The 21,514-nt window shown below is 44.3% G+C and overlaps 1 protein-coding gene across 1 annotated transcript in view; it reads right to left on the minus strand.

Moving 5' to 3' along the window:
• Window positions 1-1,221: 1,221 nt before the first annotated feature.
• Window positions 1,222-21,514, minus strand: part of MAP3K9 (mitogen-activated protein kinase kinase kinase 9) — a 69,809-nt gene continuing 49,516 nt past the window's right edge. Inside the window, exons 8-11 of the mRNA XM_050953647.1 lie at window positions 17,920-18,073; window positions 8,902-9,014; window positions 6,547-7,359; window positions 1,222-3,770 (exon numbers count right to left, since the gene is read on the minus strand). Coding sequence (XP_050809604.1) covers window positions 3,289-3,770; window positions 6,547-7,359; window positions 8,902-9,014; window positions 17,920-18,073 — 1,562 coding nt within the window. The 3' untranslated portion in view covers window positions 1,222-3,288. The remainder of the gene's footprint in view (window positions 3,771-6,546; window positions 7,360-8,901; window positions 9,015-17,919; window positions 18,074-21,514) is intronic.

The raw sequence follows: 21,514 nt of genomic DNA on the forward strand, positions 1-21,514 counted from the left end.
GCTACACTGTCCTCCTTCAAATTCCTCCTTTTATACTCACCCTTGCTGTGATGCCTACAAACCTCTCAACAGTGATTAGGCATGTGGAATCTTGTGACTGCTTCTTACTGTGCTACTAAACACAAATCATTTCACTATTGCTTGGTCCATCCCTGCCCACCCACCCCCGCTAGCCTCGATGTTTGTTTTTCTCCATTTGTTGACTCTTTTTTATGCCTAAATTATAAGCTCCTTTAGGAGCTGGTGCTATCTATTATGTGTATGCAATTTCCTGACCATAATTTGACCCTAAAGCACTACCACAATTCAAATAAATAGATAATATTAATAATAAATAATAAACTGATGAAGATGAGGGGGGTGGAGCAAGCCAGTAAAAGCAGAGATTTAGAACAATAACTGAGAGAAGGTAACTGCTTGCTTATTTTTACCCCAGTAACAGAGACAATTCAGTAGATGTTTCAATTAATGGGAAGGTATAAACAGGGGTCGGCAACCTTTCAGAATAGGTGTGCCGAGTCTTCATATATTCACACTAATTTAAGGTTCTGCGTGCCAGTAATACATTTTAACATTTTTAGAAGGTCTCTTTCTATAAGTTTATAATATATAACTAAACTATTGTTGTATGTAAAGTAAATAAGGTTTTTAAAATGTTTAAGAAGCATCATTTAAAATTAAATTAAAATGCAGAGCCCCCCGGAATGATGACCAGGACCCAGGCAGTGTGAGTGCCACTGAAAATCAGCTCGCGTGCCACCTTTGGCACATGTGCCATAGGTTGCCTACCCCTGGTATAAACTCTGCAAATCAGGTATTTGATCTCACATGCTATGAAGCATACTACAGTACTGAAAGCCGCAGTGGTGGTCCTTTCAAAGGAAACAAAACCCAGGAGAGCAGACGTGAAATATAAAAGGAGCCTAGGATGCCAAAAAACCTCCTGATTATAAAAATAGCTAAACTCTGGACTGGGCTTCCAAAGGAGGTTGTGCAATCCCCATCATTGGAGGTTTCTAAGGACAGGTGAGACAGTCAGGGATGGTCCAGATATACTTGGTCCTGTCGCAGAGCACGAGATGGACTAGATGACCTCTTGATGTCCCTGCATTTCTATGATTTTTTTAAACTAAGCCACACAGCATTTGTTCTATGCAGTTCACAAATCAATCCAATCCCACATTCAGTAGGACAAAAGAAACTATACACTGAGACTCCCTGTCCCATACATAGCAACCACCTGAGGCAACAACAGTATACTGAGAAAAAATACCCTAAGAAAAATAATATTGTACTACTGATGTGGAACTCAGGGAGATGGCATGGGATCTCTTTGATGGCAGAGCAGGATCATCTAGCTGGTCTGGGAAGAGGCTACAGCTACTGCCAATCTGGTTTCTTACATAAAGGTCATCTCTCCAATAAAGTTTTTCAGTTTACCAGAGATTAATCAAAAGAGACCTGTGGTTCTTAGGTTTTGGTTGTTCTGGTTGTACAGGATGAACATGGAGAACAAAGGACAATCAAAATCTTCAAGGCACCATATTAAAAGGGCCCAAGAGAGTTTTTTGATTTCCTAATTCAGCATCTCACTTTGTGAATTAAAGTAACAGAAAAGAGAATGAACTGATGGGACAGGGTAAGAAAAGAAACAAAGGTAGAAGAGATCCACAGAGACAAATATGGGAGTTACTCTGAAAATGTTATTTATTCAATTCAATTCCTAGATAGCAGTTTTTAAAAAGAGTGGAGTTTCTCAGATGCAAATATATTTTCTCTTAGCACCACTCTATTTGCTGCTGTTATCGCAGATTCCAGCATTTGCCACTAACTATTTTTAAACCTTAACACCTTTTACCCTAGTATTTTCCCATTATTTCTTGGACAACTCAAGTGAAACTCCAGTCACGCACTTTCCCTTCCCTTGCTTGGCAACTAGCACATGAATTATTCAGATGCCAAAGAACTAATATATTTACCTGAATGGTGGTTTTCCCATAATGAATTTACACTGCCCACCTTCCCCTTCTCAAGAATGATTGGTTAGAGCGACACATTAATCCATTATTACATTGAATACCGGGACTGATCTGAGATTTCTCCATTTGGCAACATGTGGTCAAAAGTAGCAATGGGGATTTGTGCTCTTCCAATTGGCTCTTAGCTTCCTAGCACCTAGTGAATTGTATTTGATCTCTATTGGAGATTTGGAGCAACCCAGCTACTGACAAAAGGGCAGAAAAAGAGAGATTAAAGTAGGAAAGACATTAACCCAGGATAAAAGATCTAGGAGTAGGAACAGGATAGGATAAAGAATGGAACTGGTTAGGACTTTAGCTTAATCCAGATACATATTTTCTACATGATATGAGGCCTCAGTGCGAGATCTGGCTCCCACAGATTTTGATGGAAGCAGGACATTAGGATTACATACCTGATTTTCCTAGCATTGACAGGGTGAGGAAGAACCTCACTAATGAATACATTGAGTTCTTTCTGCAAGCCAAACATACTGTCTGGTTCCTAATGCTGATAGTTTTGTTATACATCATCAGTGTGGAGAGCCTGCATTTGAGGTCACACAGAACTCAATAGAAAGAGTGAATTACTGTTCTAGCTATAGGTCCACTCATACAAAGGGACTACATTATATTATATAAATTAGATAGATTTGATTAGATGGAATGTGTCAGATTTCCAGATGAAAACTGCATTTGAGGAGCATTTAACAAAGAATTTATTAGAGACTATAAAATCCATGCATGTGTGGGTCAGGTGCTTCTGCTGGAGTAGCGGGTAGATGCCAGACCAACCCTGCTGTAAGAATGGGATTCAGTAAGCAAATCTCCAAATATTTGCTATTTCTCCCATTTGGACAGCCTTGGAAAAATACCAAACACCAGTGCCTGATATAGTGTAATACTTGGGATCTCAGGATCCAGGTTAATAGTGGGATATATATCAATATACAACATTTGTCAAGCTCTGTGAGGTCAAATATAGAGACTTTAATATGATCATTTTTGCTTATTGTTGTTTCAAACTGCAACGACAAGATAAGGAAGACTACAGAAAATCCCCACAGCAAAAGTCAGCAGCTTTGAGTTGCCCAGTTACATCCAACTGCAGATAAAAATCAGGCAGTCAGACAACACATTTTCAATAGAGGCAGCACCATTATATGATCTCAGTAGCATCCCTCCATTTTATCTATCTTCAAAGTGCATTCTCAGTGCAAGTAGCATGATTGACTCTAAAGAGGCTTACTGCCCCCTAATGGATTTCATGCTAAGACCAAAACTCTGGTTTCAGTTCATACGCTGCAGGTTTGGTTGTTTTAAGTTCAGTTCTGCATAGCGGAACCGTGTGGTCCTGGCTCTGCCCCTCAACATCTATATCCAATAGCATCCGCTCCTCTACAGGAACACCCACCTGGAAAGGAAGCAGAGCAGTAAGTCCTGGCCTCTCCTCTACGGTGCTGCTGCTACTAGCAAAGCAGGAGTCCAGATTGCTTGGGGTGTCAGTACTTGAACTGTTGGCAGAGGATTCACCCCTGGTTTGGCTGGGTGACACAAACCACCAGGGATCAAGCCGCTGCCGATTGGCTGAAGGGCGTGGCCTTGGCAAGAACTCCAAGGTCTTGGGTCTTTCCAGTGTGGAGTCCTGCTGTGCATTCCAGCGTCTTGGGGTTGGAGGAAAGACAAGGTTGGGGTCTGGCAGGCGAGGGACCTCATTTGGATCTCGGCTTGGGCTGGGAGTTTTTAATACACCTATCCAAAAAAGAGAGAGAGGAAAAAAAGACACATCAGTTAAGTTGGAGTTATTTAAGGCATCTATCTGACTTCAATGCCCAGATACACTAAAGGCAAGTGCAAAAATAAGGTAATATATCCAAAATTCAGAACCCCTCAGTTTTCATCTGAAACACTATGTGAGGTAGACCACTGGGAGCTTGGGGGAGCTTTGACCTTTCCCCCAGAAAATTTTGGTATTGCATTAATAAATATAGGAAACACTGATTTGGGAACAGAAGTTCCAGTGTGGACAAATTATTAAAAGGGGACAAATATAGTTCTCCAAACAACAAAGAAGTCTATAGCCCTGTTGTATTGATTTGAGATAAGAGACTGGTCCACTGGCTCCTGGACTATTCTGGATGCACTAGTGAGACACAGCTGCTCCGATATATAATCGGATCACTTAAAGCTCGAGTAGGAAACCTTAATCTTGTCACTCAGTGGCTCTGGGATGCTTCACTCTATCATCTTAATGTTCATTTAATGTATTTTAATAGAATATACACAATAAGCACAATGTCTCATCATATGAATTTGTATATGGTGAAGAATTCCAAAGCAGAATTTATTGTTCAATAAATGAAGTTTTAAGTTTTCACTAAAGCTATTTTTAAGAGCATAAATGATTATGTTAACTTGTATCTCACTACAGACCCTGATACAATAGGCCATTGTCCTGGCAGGCTGCAGTTGTTCTAAGTAGCTACAGCCACTTAGATCAGAGAACAATTCCAGTGTTTCTCCCCCTATACTGGTAAGGAATTTTGGATGTTGTGGACGCTCAGTCCCTGGCAAAGGTTTGGCAGCAGAGCACACCTTGTACTCCCCAACATGAACCCCCTTGCCAATGAACAAAAAGTGGCACCGGCTCAGTCCAGAAGGCCTCAGGTCTATTTCTTGTTGGCTTTCAGAATAGGAGGTGCCTTGAAAGCATAAGGGGAACTTAAGGAAGGGTGAAGTGTGAAGGTGGAATTCTCGGGAACGAACAACAGAAGTGACGTTATACTTGGATAATGCCTTCTGTCTAAGAAACTAATGTAGTAAGCCTCTGTCATAAACAGATAGTTAAGGGTTAATAGAACAGGAGTACGTCATGTCTCTTTTGCCTGTAAAGGGTTATCAAGTTCAGTGAGTCTGGCTGTCGCCTGACCAGAGGACCAATCAGGGGACAGGATACTTTCAAATCTTGAGTGAGGAAAGTCTGTGTGTGTGCTGTTAGTGTTTGGTTGTTGTTCTCTCTGGGGCTCAGAGGGACCAGACGTACAACCAGGATTCTCTCCAATCTCTCCGGTACAGGCTCTTATAAGTTCAGAATAGTGAGTACTAGGTAGATAAGGCAAGTAAGGCTTATGTTTGTTTTCTTTATTTGCAAATGTGTATTTGGCTGGAAGGATTGAAATGTGTATTTGGCTGGGAAGAGTTCAAATGTGTATTTGGCTGGGAGGGTTTTAATTTGTACTTGTACATTTAGACACTGGGAATACCCTCCCAGCCTCCATAGCTGAAAGACCCTGTAACATATTCCATCTTAAATTTACAAAGATAATTTTTACTATTTTTTATTTCTTTAATTAAAAGCTTTTCTTGTTTAAGAACCTGATTGGTTTTTTTTTTTCTGGTGAGACCCCAGGGGACTGGGTCTGGTTTCACCAGGGAATTGGTGGGGAGAAAGGAGGGAAGGGGGAGAGAGAGGTTAATTTTCTCTCCATGTTAGGATTACTTTCTCTCTCAAGGAGCATCTGGGAGGGAGAGAGAGAAGGAGGAGGGGACGTAAATTTTCCTCTCTGTTTTAAGATTGAAGGAGTTTGAATCACAGTGATCTTCCAGGGTAACCCAGGGAGGGGAAGCCTGGGAGAGGCAACGGTGAGGGAAAAGGTTTACTTCCCTTGTGTTAAGATCCAGAGGGACTGGGTCTTGGGGGTCCCCAGGCAAGGTTGGGGGAGGGGGCAGAGTGTACCAGGCACTGGAATTCCTGGTTGGTGGCAGCGCTACAAGTACTAAGCTGGTAATTGAGCCTAGAGGAATTCATGCTGGTACCCCATCTTTTGGACGCTAAGGTTCAGAGTGGGGAATTATACCATGACAGCCTCACAATACCCTTTGATGAGGAAACAGAGACAGAGAGGTTATGTGACTTGCCCAAAGTTGCACAGTGAATCAGTGGTGACACCAGACCTGAACTGATTAGAGCAGGGGGTTCTCAAACTTCATTGCACCACAACCCCCTTCTGACAACAAAAACAACACACAACCCCAGGAGGGGGAACCGAAGCCAGACTCTGCTTGAGCTCCGCGGCCCCAGGCTGGGGGGGTAGGGGAGCGCAAAGCCAAAGCCCCAGGGTTTCAGCCCTAGACAAGGGGCCTGTAACCTGAGCCCCGCCAGCCAGGGCTGAAGCCCTCAGGTTTCAGCTTCGGCCCTGGGCAGTGGGGCTTGGGTTTTGGTTTCAGCCCTGTGCCCGAGCAAGTCTAAGACAGCCCTGGTGACCCCATTAAAACAGCGTCATGACCGACTTTGGGGTCCCAACGCACAGGTTGAGAACTGCTGGATTAGAGTATTATTTTATTTATTATTTGTATAAGGTAATGCGTAGGAGCCTTTGCCACAGAACATTGTGCTAGGCACTATATAAACACAGAGTACTCATTCTCTCAATGAACAAAGGCACAGGAGGGAGGGATAGGAGAACCACTGCACCAGCTGCCTGGCCTTCATTCTGAAGACTGAGAAAGAGGAGAAGGAGAAACTTACCTGTGCCCAGTGCACCAGTTAAAGAGTTACTGGAAGTGCACCCATTGGGAGAGCACCCATTGGCAACCAGTCCAACTGCTTTGATGGCCCCATCAGAAGGGGTTCGCCTGTGCCCCCTTTGCTGGGCATGGGAAGAGAGAGTCACATGTGTGGGAGTCAGGGATTGGTTGGGGTCCTGCTTGAACCTCTCAATGCGTACATTGACCAGCGGGTTGGTAACTACTGGCAAGGGAGCCTTGACAGTCACAGGGCTGATGGGCATCTCATACACCACAATCTCATCACTGTCTGAGCGCAGCAGGGAGCGGGTGGAGTTACATTCAGAAATGGAAGACAGGGAGAGGAGGGTCAGTGAGGTGGATGGCTCGCCCAGCAGCAGCAGGGGGTCCTCTTTCTTGAAGAGCTTCCGGGAAGGTGGGCTGGTGCTTCTGCGTGGGCGCCCAGACCGCTGGAAAATACTGTCACGCTTCTTCTTCTCCTCCTTGGGTGGTTCCAGGTCATCCTGGGTCAGCAACTGGCACTTGCCTGCCTCCAACAGATCAAAGCCCAGGCCTGCAGCAGCCAGCACTGCTCCGCAACCAAGCAAGGCAATCTCCCACTGCTTATGCTGAGAACCACTCCGCTTAAGGCTATTGGTGGGTGTGAGCTGAGGGGTGCTTGTAGCAGAATTCACAGGGGTGGACTCCTCATTGGCATCACTGGGTGGGCCATCCAAGTCTCCGCTCTTCTGAAAAGGAATGCAGAGGTACGATGGGGTGCGCCCAGGTGAAGGGTGCACTTCGTCTCCATTAAGACACTCGCTGTCTTCATCCTCTGCAAAGCAAATGAAAAATACTTTGTGTTGGCATAACATTTTCACCAGAGAATCACAACGTGCCTTACAAACATGAATGGATTAAGCTTCACAAAGCATGCAAAGGAGGAAATGCCTTCATCTAAGCACTAACTGTTTAACCATAGTCAAATGTGATTGGCACTTCTGTCCAAGCTAGGCAATCCAAGACTGCACAAAAAGCTGGCCCTTGTGGATGTGAATCCAGCTCTCAAAGCTGGTGCAGGCTCGGAGCACTGAAAAGGTAGAGAACAGATAAATCACATGTTCAGCTGTGACCCCTACTGGCTGACCAAGAGTAGCTTTCTGAAAAGAGCTTGTCAGCCTTCCCAGCTGCAGTATATTTACACATGATAAGGACATGAATAGAAAGGTAGGAAATGAGACAAGACCCACTCCCACAGTATTTCCTGTAAGTGATCTATTCCTATATTGCAGCACCCAAATATCCTTTCTCAACAGCATTATTAACAAGATCACAAAGTTTTTAAGGAATCCGGCGCTACCAAAGAGAACAGAGAGCTGGACAGTGGTTTTGAGAGGTTTGGGGTAAGAACTGGTGAGCTGCAGAGTGAGAGAGTGTGAGTGTGGAGAGATGGGAGGGGAATGAACACACAGAAAATCCAAAAGACGAGTTGAGAAAGGGCATTCCTTGTGGAAATTAAGGGGAAATAGTGAGCCACCAAAGTGAAGACATCAGAGTAAGATGCCTTGGATGAATAGAATTACTCACTCAAGGATGTGTAAAAGCAGCAAAGAATCCTGTGGCACCTTATAGACTAACAGACGTTTTGGAGCATGAGCTTTCGTGGGTGAATACCCACTTCCTCAGATGCATGTAATGGAAATATCCAGGGGCAGGTATATATATGTGTGCTAGCAAGCAAGCTAGAGATAACGAGGTCAGTTCAATCAGGGAGGATGAGGCCCTGTTCTAGCAGTTGAGGTGTGAAAACCAAGAGAGGAGAAACTGGTTCTGTAATTGGCAAGCCATTCACAGTCTTTGTTCAATCCTGAGCTGATGGTGTCAAATTTGCAGATGAACTGAAGCTCAGCAGTTTCTCTTTGAAGTCTGGTCCTGAAGTTTTTTTGCTGCAGGATGGCCACCTTAGACCTTAGAAACTGCTGAGCTTCAGTTCATCTGCAAATTTGACACCATCAGCTCAGGATTGAACAAAGACTGTGAATGGCTTGCCAATTACAGAACCAGTTTCTCCTCTCGGTTTTCACACCTCAACTGCTAGAACAGGGCCTCATCCTCCCTGATTGAACTGACCTCGTTATCTCTAGCTTGCTTGCTAGCACACATATATATACCTGCCCCTGGATATTTCCATTACATGCATCTGAGGAAGTGGGTATTCACCCACGAAAGCTCATGCTCCAAAACGTCTGTTAGTCTATAAGGTGCCACAGGATTCTTTGCTGCTTTTACAGATCCAGACTAACACGGCTACCCTCTGATACTTGTCACTCAAGGATGTGTGCACGTGCGTGAAATAAAGTACATGGTCTGCCCTTACCCATCTCTGCTAGGCTGGTGAATCCTGGCAAGGCAGGTGTAGTTCTTTGGACCTTCCCTAGGTTTGGAGCACTAGATGACCATTGTTTGTATCCATCTACCAGAGACTTCAGGCTGGAGGAGGAAAAGACAGGGAAAAATATGTATTACACAAGACTAATGTAACTGAGTTCAAAAACGAATTAAATAAGTTAATGGAGGATGGCTAATAGCCACTGATGAATCTAACATAATCAAGGATGCAACCCCATGCTCTAGGCATTCCTGAACCTCTGACTGCTAGAACCTGAGACAGGGAGACAGGGGATGGATCACTTGAAAAATTGGTTTTGTTCACTCCCTCTGAAGCATCTGGAACTGATCACTGTCAGAAGACAGGATACTAAGCTAGATGGACCACTGGTCTAACACAGTATGGCCTTTCTTATGACTCTTCTCCCCTACATTTCCAAATACTATTCCGTTTAGGACTGCAGACCTGGGCCAATTCATCTCCACATAGACAGAGCTAATGGCCTCCTGAAGTAAGACATTTTGCAACAAAGACATGTTTCCACCACTAAAGAAAAAAAAATGAAAAAGCATCTTTCCTACTGTACTACAATGTGGCAAGCACAGGGATGTCTGCTGAGAGTCAATTATGTGTGGGGGTGCAAGACTTTACAAAATACCATTTTAAACAGAACATGTGGAGGCAATTATAGAAGATACAGAGACTACGCAAAATTCAGTTCTTTTACCAAAATGTTGCAACTCGCATTTTAAGGCAGGTGCAACAATATATAGCGAGCAAAGAAAATTAATCTCCAAGAATATTTCAGCATAAAACACAAAGCAATAATTAAAGCTGAAAATCACTGCAGGGAATGGGATGTGCCAAGGTCATGCCTTGTATATTTAACCCTTTCCAAACAACAATTTTAGAGCAACCAGTTAACAGTGGTAATAGTCACACGTGTAACTCCAGTGCACCTTGGAATGATTATACTACAGACCCAACAGTCAATGCAGCCATCTAGTGTATGACTGTATCATTCATTTTCTTCTAAACATGGGCCAGAACTAAAAGCTCTAATCCAAACTCAAACTTTAGGGGAGTTTGGATCTGCAGCCAAACTTTTGTAGCCCAGATGGATCTTTACTTTCCATCCACACAAGCGTGTTACCATCACATTGTTTACTTCCTAGGGCCACTGTCAAGCCACTGTGAATGTCAGAACTTTCAGTGGTGCAACTTTTTTGCACATCAGCAAGAATATCAGCAACCATTAATTGTCTTGTACTATCTGGACTTGCAGATCTGAAGTGACTCTCTTCAAACTCCTAAACTTATACACTTCACAGCTTAGGTGAAGAGCTAAGACCCAGCTAAGAGAGTCAGAAGCTGAGAGAGAGGTGATTTAACCATGCCGATAAGTCAAGGTCAGCAATCTCACTGTACTATGGATGTGCACACATTATCTCAATGGGCTGGGAAAGAGCATGTTTAATGGTCAGAGAATGAGTGTGCAGATCAGGAGATCTGGGTTATATTCCTACCTGTGTTGTTGACTTGTGTGATCTTGGGGAAATCATACAATTCTCCTGTGCTTGTTTCACAAATCTATAAAATGTGACTGATACTGACCTCCTTCCGGGGTTCTCATGAAGCTTAATTCATTACTGGAGGCACTCTGCACTTTTTAGTGCCTTTCACCTAGGATCTGGATCTCAAAGTATTATTATTACAGATTTCATTGTCTGGGTATGCATTTCCTTTACTCTCTATTTAATTAAGGTTGCTCCTGTAGCTCACTGGACAGAGGACTATCTTTTTGTAGCAAAATTGCAAAGACTACACTTGATTTTGCACATGATCAGTTGGGTAATGACTGTTGCAATATCTTAGAACCATAGATATTATTTCCAATTTAGGGGCATAGTTTTAAATTACATTAAAAGCATTCTGTTCTCATCGGTCTTGAGATATTATCATTCTTCCACATTAATCATTCCCACTAGAGTGTGTGCAATATCCTGCCATGAGTTTGAACCCAGTTAGCGCAATGTTGATCTTATGTCCCAATGGAAGGCGTCCCTATGACTTAGCAACAAGAGTGTGATTGATGGGGTGACCTATACAAGGACAAAATTCTATATCATGATTTATTCATCCCAAGATGTGCTGTAACTATGTGATAAAACAACCTGGTAGCTTTAGTTACATTTAAGCATCCCACCTATATATACACACACCTGGATAAACAAACACAGAGGAGACATTAAGGAATGGACAGATGGTCAATGCAAGCAAAAATAAGAGGGGGCACTATGCTCACCCCAAGGGTAAATGCCAAGGTCTTTTATAAAGTATATAGACAATTAGTATGGAGTCTCTCCGTGGAGTTGGAAGGGTATGTACTAGGTTCTCAATGTATACAGACGGTAAACAGTAAAACAGTGAATAATGCACAACTATTGTCAGTCTAGCCTTCACCTTCGTCCTGATATCCCTGAAGATTACAGGGGTGTTCTGGGCTGACCTTTGTGGCACAGCACGACACATCAACTTCATCTGCTTCTCTATGCCTCCTTCTAGACACAGCTTCCTTCATAAAAAAGCAGAGGTCGAAGATTCATTGGCACTGAAAGTGAGCCTTACTTTGAATATGAAGACTAGGAGTGATCAGAATAATTCCAAGACTTTGCTGAAGTTGACTAATTATTATTTTCACCTCATTCTTACATTCTTTTACCATTTCACTCCCACCCAAATTACAAACATTGCTAATTACAGTCCCTGCAGGCCTGACAACGAGACTGCTGCACAACATATACGCCACTAGGGTGCACTTGAAAGAAGTTCAACATACATATTCCACTTGCTAAAGCATGTCACCTCTGGAACAGTACTAGCAGCCAAACAACCTACTTTAGCCCCAACCCCACCCCAGCACTTTTTTTTTTGGAGGGGACGGGGCTAGGTTTAGATTTTTTCAGTTTGGGTGGGAAAGTTGATAAAGTATTCATATATTTATGTTATGAGAAAGTAGTAACTACATTCGTCCTCCTCAGCTTCCCTTCCTACTAGAAAACTGTTATCCCTCCTTGGGAATTCCTACAAGCTCCTTCTTTAGCCTGTGAGTTGATTAGATCTCATTTGGTCAGTAAATTGCCAAATGTGTAATGGGATCCTTAACAATGTCTCATCTGAAAGAGAGAGTCTCCAAGAGTACACTGTCCTTTAAACACCATGCTGGGGCATTGGTACAGTACTGATGCAGGAGAGCATGTCTGCAGCTGAATTTCCAACACCACTTTTTGCAGCAAACAGATTTTCTTTTAAAGTCCCTCATCTACGTATTGATCAGGTTATGTCCTGCTTGGCTTGCGAGATCTGAAAGGGATCACAGCTCAAGGGCCTATAGCTACCATAAATCCATAAATGTCACCTTCAGTCCAAAAGAACATTAAAATCACACAAACACTAACAACCCAACTGCTGGTATGAAAACCTGAAAGTGTCTATCCCTAGGCAGAACAAAAATCTCTCATGTCACAACAGCAGGCTGAGGCCAGGTCACTCTATCAGCTCACTTGAGGTCTACTAGGGCTAGTGGGGCTCAGAATTAGAAGACTAAGGGTTTCCATCACACACCCTAAAGTAAATATCACAAAGTCACAACGTAAATGTCATGACACTGTTCCAAGTTATGTTCAGCCTTAATCAGCCCCTGCTAGTTCAGCATATCAGCCTGTTATCAGGTATGCATATCTCTGCAGTTCATAGACAAGCTTTAAAAGGATAAAAATAATCACTGTCATTTTTCAGTGACTGGCTTTATATAAACCTGAATTTAGAGTGCAGGTTCCCTCCCACCTAGGAGCTCTGGCTATCAGCCCCAGGTAGCTGGGGCTTGTGCAAAAGAAACATGCACCCCCAGGAGGTGGGGATAAAAGGGACAGCCAGAGTCTCACCATCCAGGCTCAGGCTCTCATTCCCCTCCCCTCAATCTCTGACTGGGAGGCAGCCCAGGCTTGGGCGCTCCCCGCACCAATCCCTTATAGGGAGGCAGCCTGGGCTCTCCTCCTTCCTCCCACCCAATCCTTCACCTGTAGGTGGCAGGGCTCCAGCTGTCAGTCCTGGGGTGGCAGCAGCAGGGCAGAAGTAAGGGTGGCAACGAGGCATTAAATCTGCTGTGAAAAGTGATATTGATGAATATTACTTTTCACATTGCCACCCTTACTTCTCTGCTGCTGCTGGCATGGCGCTGCCTTCAGAGCTGAGCACCAGTGAGCAGCTGCGGCTCTCCACTCTGCCTTGAGAGCTGGGTGATGGTAAATGTATTGGTGGGTGGGTGTGGGTGGGGAGTATAAAGGACTACAGACACACAGAAGGTGGGCCCAAATCAAATAAGTTTAAGAACCACTGATCTAGTCTGACCTTTGGTAAAACAAAGCACACAGAACTTGTTGAAAAAATTCCTAGAGGATCTCTTTTAGAAAAACATCAAATCTTGATTTAAAAATTGCCAGTGACTGAGAATCCACCATGACCCGTAGTAAACTGTTTCAATGGTTACCACTCTCACTGTTAAATCTTTATTTCCCTTCCCCCGCCCCGCCCCAAATTTGTCTAGCTTCAGCTTCCAGCCATTGGATTGTGTTATATCTTTCACTGATAAATTGAAGAGCTCATTATCAAATATTTGTTCACCATGTAAGTACTTATATGGTAATCAAGTCATCCCATAACCTTCTCTTTGTTAAGCTAAACAGATTGAGCTCCTTGAGTCTATCACTATAATATGGGTCTTTTAATCCTTTAATCATTCTCATGGCTCTTCCCTGAACCCTCTCCAATTTATCAACTTGTTACTGTAACTCTTTTTTTAAAAATCCATGTTGGAAAAGACATGGCAAAGGATAAAGGAAATACGGATTCAAGATGCCTTAGCAGAGAGCTATGTAGACAACTGAAATGACAAGAATGTTGTCAGCCAGGATTAAAGAGCACTTGCACAGCTCTGTGCGAAAAGCTTGCAAGGGGATTTTTTACCTATGTCTGGCACTTAAGTGAGTGAGCCTTAAAATTTACCTTTAACTAACCAAAAATAAAATAAAAGTGGGCAGCATGCCTTAGAGTGGCTGCAGCTTATTGCAGCTCTGTCTGCTTTGAAGAGCCTCTCAGTCTGGCACGATTTCAATGAGCAGCAAGGGCTCATCATGTATTCACTGTATTGCCCATTCAGCAAAATAGTCACCATGTTCCAGATGCTGCTCTGTACAATGCTGTGACCTTACTGAGTTCCTCTGTAAGAGGAGAACAGTCAGTTACAGAGATAACACCTCAGTTTTGCAGGGAACAGGATTAAGTTAATTTCAACCACTCTTAGGAAACTGGCAAATCCCATCCTCCTAGCTCCCTGTGCACAATAGACGCTTCACCCTTTCCAGCTGTTGTTTTGGAGAGGAGAATTGGAAGAGATGAAGAGATTTTAGAATCACAGAATATTAGAGTTATAAGAGACCTCGGGAGGTCATCTAGTCCAATCCCCTGCTCAAAGCAGGACCAACACCAACTAAATCAGAGTTCTAACTCTCTCAGAGTTCCAACAAAAGGCTTCTGGACTTCAAGGCAGAAGCATTTTCCACCATCAACATTTTTTCCTCACCCTGTTAAATGCAATGCTGGTGAAAGGCATGGGACTATGTGATAAATAAAAGCATTCATTTTCAAGAGTTATCTACAGAACAGATACAGCTTGAGTAGTGGCCTTGCAAGCTCTCTCCACATTGTCCTACTAATACGCCTCAAAAGCCTGGACTAGAAAGACCACCATTTAAGGGCGATTGTAACTGAATTTCCATGGACCATTCAATCCTTGGCTTTTCTGCGGGGGGCAATCAATGTCAATTTTAGAGGGCAGGTTTGTTATATGGACACTTGTCTTCCAGGAATTTGGCAAACTAACAGACACCAGACTTATTTCAGATAGGCTACTGACCAGCTATCAGACTTTTTCCTCTACAAATCTGGGCTGCGTCCAGACTAGCAACCTAGGTGTGAAAGGCTCTATATCCAACCTTCAAACCTATGAGGCATCAAGTCACCTCAGATTTTTTAATAATATCATTAAAAATAAATACTTTTAAGCAGCATCACAAAAATGTTGAGGTTTGAATCTTGGTATACAGTCTTCACGTAAGACTGGAACCACAGAACAGAAATCAACAGCAGCAGACTTGGCACAAGTATACACATACTTTTTTAAAAGCCTGAAAAAAATATCTACCTGGCTCCTCTAGTCCTAGCTTAATAATACTACACAAGAGAAGGAAAATATGTATTTGAAGTGTCATAAACAGACAGTTACGGGTTAATGACTCTTTTACCTGTAAAAGGTAAAGAAGCTCAGTAAACCTGGCTGACACCTGACCAGAGGGCCAATAAGGGGACAAGATACTTTCAAATGGAGGGAAGTTTTTGTTTGTGCTCTTTGTTTTGGGGGTTGTTCACTCTTGGGACTAAGAGGGACCAGACATCAATCCAGGCTCTCCAAATCTTTCTGAATCAGTCTCTCATGTTTCAAACTTGTAAGTAATAGCCAGGCAAGGCGTGTTCGTCTTATTTTTGTTTTCTCAACTTGTAAATGTTCCTTTTTTGCTGAGAGGATTTTACCTCTGTTTGCTGTAACTTTGAACCTAAGGCTAGAGGGGGTTCCTCTAGGCTATATGAATCTGATCACCCTGTAAAGTATTTTCCATCCTGATTTTACAGAGATTTTTACTTTTCTTTCTTTAATTAAAAGCTTTCTTTTTAAGAACCTGATTGATTTTTCCTTGTTTTAAGATCCAAGGGGATTGGATCTGGACTCACCAGGGATTGGTGGGGGGGGAAGAGGGGGGAATGGTTAATTTCTCCTTGTTTTAAGATCCAAGGGGATTGGATCTGGACTCACCAGGGATTGGTGGGGGGGGGAAGAGGGGGGAATGGTTAATTTCTCCTTGTTTTAAGATCCAAGGGGATTGGATCTGGACTCACCAGGGATTGGTGGGGGGGGAAGAGGGGGGAATGGTTAATTTCTCCTTGTTTTAAGATCCAAGGGGATTGGATCTGGACTCACCAGGGATTGGTGGGGGGGGGAAGAGGGGGGAATGGTTAATTTCTCCTTGTTTTAAGATCCAAGGGGATTGGATCTGGACTCACCAGGGATTGGTGGGCGGGGGAAGAGGGGGGAATGGTTAATTTCTCCTTGTTTTAAGATCCAAGGGGATTGGATCTGGACTCACCAGGGATTGGTGGGGGGGGAAGAGGGGGGAATGGTTAATTTCTCCTTGTTTTAAGATCCAAGGGGATTGGATCTGGACTCACCAGGGATTGGTGGGGGGGGAAGAGAGGGGAATGGTTAATTTCTCCTTGTTTTAAGATCCAAGGGGATTGGATCTGGACTCACCAGGGATTGGTGGGGGGGGGAAGAGGGGGGAATGGTTAATTTCTCCTTGTTTTAAGATCCAAGGCGATTGGATCTGGACTCACCAGGGATTGGTGGGGGGGGGGGAAGAGGGGGGAATGGTTAATTTCTCCTTGTTTTAAGATCCAAGGGGATTGGATCTGGACTCACCAGGGATTGGTGGGCGGGGGAAGAGGGGGGAATGGTTAATTTCTCCTTGTTTTAAGATCCAAGGGGATTGGATCTGGACTCACCAGGGATTGGTGGGCGGGGGAAGAGGGGGGAATGGTTAATTTCTCCTTGTTTTAAGATCCAAGGGGATTGGATCTGGACTCACCAGGGATTGGTGGGGGGGGGAAGAGGGGGGAATGGTTAATTTCTCCTTGTTTTAAGATCCAAGGGGATTGGATCTGGACTCACCAGGGATTGGTGGGGGGGGGAAGAGGGGGGAATGGTTAATTTCTCCTTGTTTTAAGATCCAAGGGGATTGGATCTGGACTCACCAGGGATTGGTGGGGGGGGGAAGAGGGGGGAATGGTTAATTTCTCCTTGTTTTAAGATCCAAGGGGATTGGATCTGGACTCACCAGGGATTGGTGGGGGGGGAAGAGAGGGGAATGGTTAATTTCTTCTTGTTTTAAGATCCGAGGGGATTGGATCTGGACTCACCAGGGATTGGTGGGGGGGGGGGGAAGAGGGGGGAATGGTTAATTTCTCCTTGTTTTAAGATCCAAGGGATTTGGATCTGGACTCACCAGGGATTGGTGGCGGGGGGGAAGAGGGGGGAATGGTTAATTTCTCCTTGTTTTAAGATCCAAGGGATTTGGATCTGGACTCACCAGGGATTGGTGGGGGGGGGGGGTAAAGAGAGGGGATGGTTAATTTCTCCTTGTTTTAAGATCCAAGGGATTTGGATCTGTGTTCACCAGGGAATTGGTCAAGTCCCTCAAGGCAACCCAGGGAGCGGAAAGTTTTGGGGGGGACAGAGAGTGCTCCAGACATTGAATTTCTGGATGGTGGCAGTGTTACCAGATCTAAGCTAGTAATTAAGCTTAGAAATGTCCATGCAGGTCCCCACATCTGTACCCTAAAGTTCAGAGTGGGGGAGGAACCTTGACAGAAGGGTATAAATATGAAGAATGGAGAAGAATATTTCAGGGTAGTCCAAAGGGGGTATAATTAGAAGCTGGAGGATATCGAGCTACAGAAAATTTAGACTGAATATCAGGAAAAGATACCTAATATCTGAGAGTTATTAGCCGTGCAATAGTCTCCTAAGCAAAATTGAAAAACCCCACCAGTCTAAATCTACCCTGGATGAAGTACTGGAAAGCACGCTGAAAACAATGCTGCACTGGATCACTGAGGATGGATTAGATGAGACTTTACCTGTTTCTTCTATCTCTAATGTCTGTGAGACAATGGATAAATAATTATTTCAGCTGAAAATTGTGGCAGATCTGCAGGACAGAGCTGGAGTTTTACCAGGCAGCCCTTCTGAGAACCAAGTGCTCGTAAGCAGCTTTAAAGTTCAGAAAACTTTGGCCACTCACACTTCCCCCCAAGACCCTCCCTGTTTGTTCTTACCCATCTTCTCCTACAGTTAACTCTTTATGACAAAGAGAACTTGGTCCCCAGGTACGCCCTTTCTTCTTCTGGCTTCTCTTCTCTTCCTCCTCTCCTTTCTCCTTTTGTAGGACTGAGTTGCATCCCCATGCTTTGCTGCTTTCGCCAGGTGTCACTAAGGAAACCAATAAATGCAGGGGGGAGGAGAGAAAAGATGGGCATGTGGGGCAGGAAAAACACAAAATGCTGCCTTCACCTCCTGAGTGGCAATGTAGCATTCTGCAGCACTGGTGAAAAGAGAAGCAAGGCACAATGCTACAGACCCTGAAGGAAATGTATTAACATTACTTAACCAACCACCTGAAGAGTGTGAGGTGCTCACCAACATCAATTTAGCCACACAACACCCACATGACACAGACAGATTTGTTTTAATCCTTATTTTAGACATGGAGAAACTGGCACAGAGGTTAAGTAGCTTGCCTAGGGGTCTCACAGGAAATCTGTGGCAAAGCAGGGAATAGAATACAAACCCAAAGGAGGTTTGCCAAAGGCAATGGCTGTGTAACCCTCCTTTATCATGCCTCAACCCTGAGCCTGAAAGAGCACCTGTCATAAACAGATAGCTAAGGGTTAATGTCTCTTGCACCTGAAGCACCTGACCAGAGGACCAATCAGGAAACCGGATTTTTTCAACTTTGGGTGGAGGGAATTGAGTGTCTTTGTCTTTGTTTTCTGCCTGCCTGCTTTCTCTGAGCTTTGGAGAAGTAGTTTCTTTTTTCTAGTCTTCTGTTTCTAAGTGTAAGGACAAAGAGATCAGATAGTAAGTTATATGGTTTCTTTTCTTTGGTATTTGCATGAATATAAGTGCTGGAGTGCTTTGATTTGTATTCTTTTGGAATAAGGCTGTTTATTCAATATTCTTTTAAGCAATTGACCCTGTGTTGTATCATCTAATACAGAGAGAACATTTGGATGTATTTTTCTTTCTTTTTATATAAAGCTTTCTTTTAAGACCTGTTGGAGTTTTTCTTTACTTCAGGGAAATTGAGTCTGTACTCACCAGGGAATTGGTGGGAGGAAGAAATCAAGGGGAGATTTGTGTGTTGGATTGATAGCCTGACTTTGCATTCCCTCTGGGGGAATAGGAAAGTACTTTTTGTTTCCAGGATTGGGAACGGAGAGGGGGAGTCCCTCTGTGTAGTTTCACAGAGCTTGTGTCTGTGTATCTCTCCAGGAGCACCTGGAGGGGGGAAGGGAAAAAGGATTATTTCCCTTGGTTGTGAGACTCAAGGGATTTGGGTCGTGGGGTCCCCAGGGAAGGTTTTTCAGAGGGACCAGAGTGCCCCAAAACACTCTAATTTTTTGGGTGGTGGCAGCAGGTACCAGGTCCAAGCTGGTAACTAAGCTTGGAGGTTTTCATGCTAACCCCCATATTTTGGACGCTAAGGTCCAAATCTGGGAATAAGGTTATGTCATGAGTGGCAGCTGGTGGGAGATAGACAGAACCCAGAAGCCAGTAGGAATATTATATTTTTCTTTTCTCTGCTAAGGGCTTTTTAGCAGAGAGAAGCAGTTGGTTTTAAGGGAACCAGAGAGAATTTTTTTTTCTGCTCTCTCTCGCAGTTTGTGGCTTGCATGTTAAGCAGAAGTCGATAAGGACTATTAACAGTCTTTTGTCACACAATAGCACTCCCATTGAGAGTCATACCAGCACTTATAGGCATGCAAATAAAGTGGTTTTTCTGGTTTCCCTTCATTGAACATTAGCTAGAGAGAGAAAAGGAAAATTAGCTAAAGGCACTGTTGCTAGGCAGACTTCAGGAGGCAACAGAGAACCTGCAGTTCAGAAGATAAACACCGGAGGGCACCCCAACACAAGAAAACAGGAACCATGACTTCTAAGGCAAAAATTGCCGCCGAAGAACAAATCAAAGAAGCTGAACACAGGCGACAGATGGAGATGAAAGAAAGAGAAGAACAGATCAAAGAGGCAGCCTACCAAAGAGAACAGGCAGCCAAAGAGGCAGCCAAAGAGGCAGCACACAAAAGAAAACTAGAAGAAGAAGAGGTGGCCTACCGAAGGAAACAAGCAGAAGATGAGTTGGCCCACAGAAGGAAGCAAGAAGAAGAGGAGGCGGCCCACCACCGAGAAATGGAAAAACAACAAAAAGAGAATGAAGAGAAGGAAAAACAGAGAAAACATGAACTGGAGTTGGCAAAAGCTGGGCTGCCTGTGCCAGCCAACCCTAACAACCCGGCGCCAAATATTGCTCCACAGCCCAGGAAATTTCCCACCTACAAGGCAGGTGATGACACCGAGGCCTTCTTGGAAAACTTTGAAAGAGCCTGTCTTGGGTACAGCATCCCCGAAGACCAGTACATGGTAGAATTGAGGTCACAGCTCAGTGGACCTTTAGCAGAGGTGGCAGCTGAAATGCCTAAGCACCAAATGAATGACTATAAACTTTTTCTAACCAAGGCCAGATACAGGATGGGGATAACCCCAGATCATGCCCGTCGGCGCTTCAGAACCCAAAAGTGGAAACCAGAGGTGTCATTTCCCAAACACGCCTACTACATTGCAAAAAACTATGAGGCCTGGCTAACAGGAAACAACATTCAAACCTTGGAAGAACTGAACCTCCTCATACAAATGGAGCAGTTCTTGGATGGTGTTCCTGAAGACATCACGCGGTACATACAAGATGGAAACCCCAAGAATATCGCTGAGGCGGGGGAGATTGGAGCCAAATGGATGGAACTGGCAGAAAGCAAGAAAGCTACTGTCAAGGGGAACGATTACCCCAGGGGGCACACAGACCATAAACCCTACAACCGAGGACAGCCAAAGACCCCACATACCACCCAAGTAAAGCCACAGATACCCTACCCTTCAACCTCACCAGTCTCCAGTAACTCACCTCGGCCCAGTGACCCATCAGATGGAAGATGCTTTAAGTGTAATGAACTGGGACATATCAAGGCCAAGTGTCCCAAGAACACCATGCGAGTGCAATTCATTACACCACCATCACACCAAAGATCCCCAGGCCCGGATGCCTCTCAAATACCCTTGGAGCGAAGGGAAAATTTGAGAGTGGGCGGAAAGAAGGTTACTGCGTGGAGAGACACGGGGGCACAAGTGTCAGCTATCCACCAATCCTTCGTTGACCCCAAATTCATCAACCCAAAGGCCAAAGTGACAATTTACCCCTTCATGTCACAAGCTGTAGACTTGCCTACAGCTCAACTGCCTGTCCAGTACAAAGGCTGGTCAGGAATGTGGACTTTTGCAGTCTATGACAATTATCCTATCCCCATGCTACTGGGGGAAGACTTGGCCAACCAGGTGAGGCGGGCCAAGAGAGTGGGAATGGTTACACGTAGCCAAACCAGGCAAGCTTCCAGACCCATTCCTGTTCCTGAGCCGTCCACAGAGGCCCCGTCTGTGTTACCAGAGACCCAGACAGAGGTAGTGGACCCGGATTCCATGCCTACCACTGAAACAGCCACAGCATCTCCAGTCCCAGGCCCGGAACTGGAACAGCAACCAGCACCAGCCATTGCAACCCCATCTTCAAACTCAACGCCAGAGGGCGCCAGCGAGCCAAAA

The sequence above is a fragment of the Gopherus flavomarginatus genome, chromosome 5 (assembly GCF_025201925.1).
Source record: "Gopherus flavomarginatus isolate rGopFla2 chromosome 5, rGopFla2.mat.asm, whole genome shotgun sequence".
Classification (NCBI taxonomy): domain Eukaryota; kingdom Metazoa; phylum Chordata; order Testudines; family Testudinidae; genus Gopherus; species Gopherus flavomarginatus.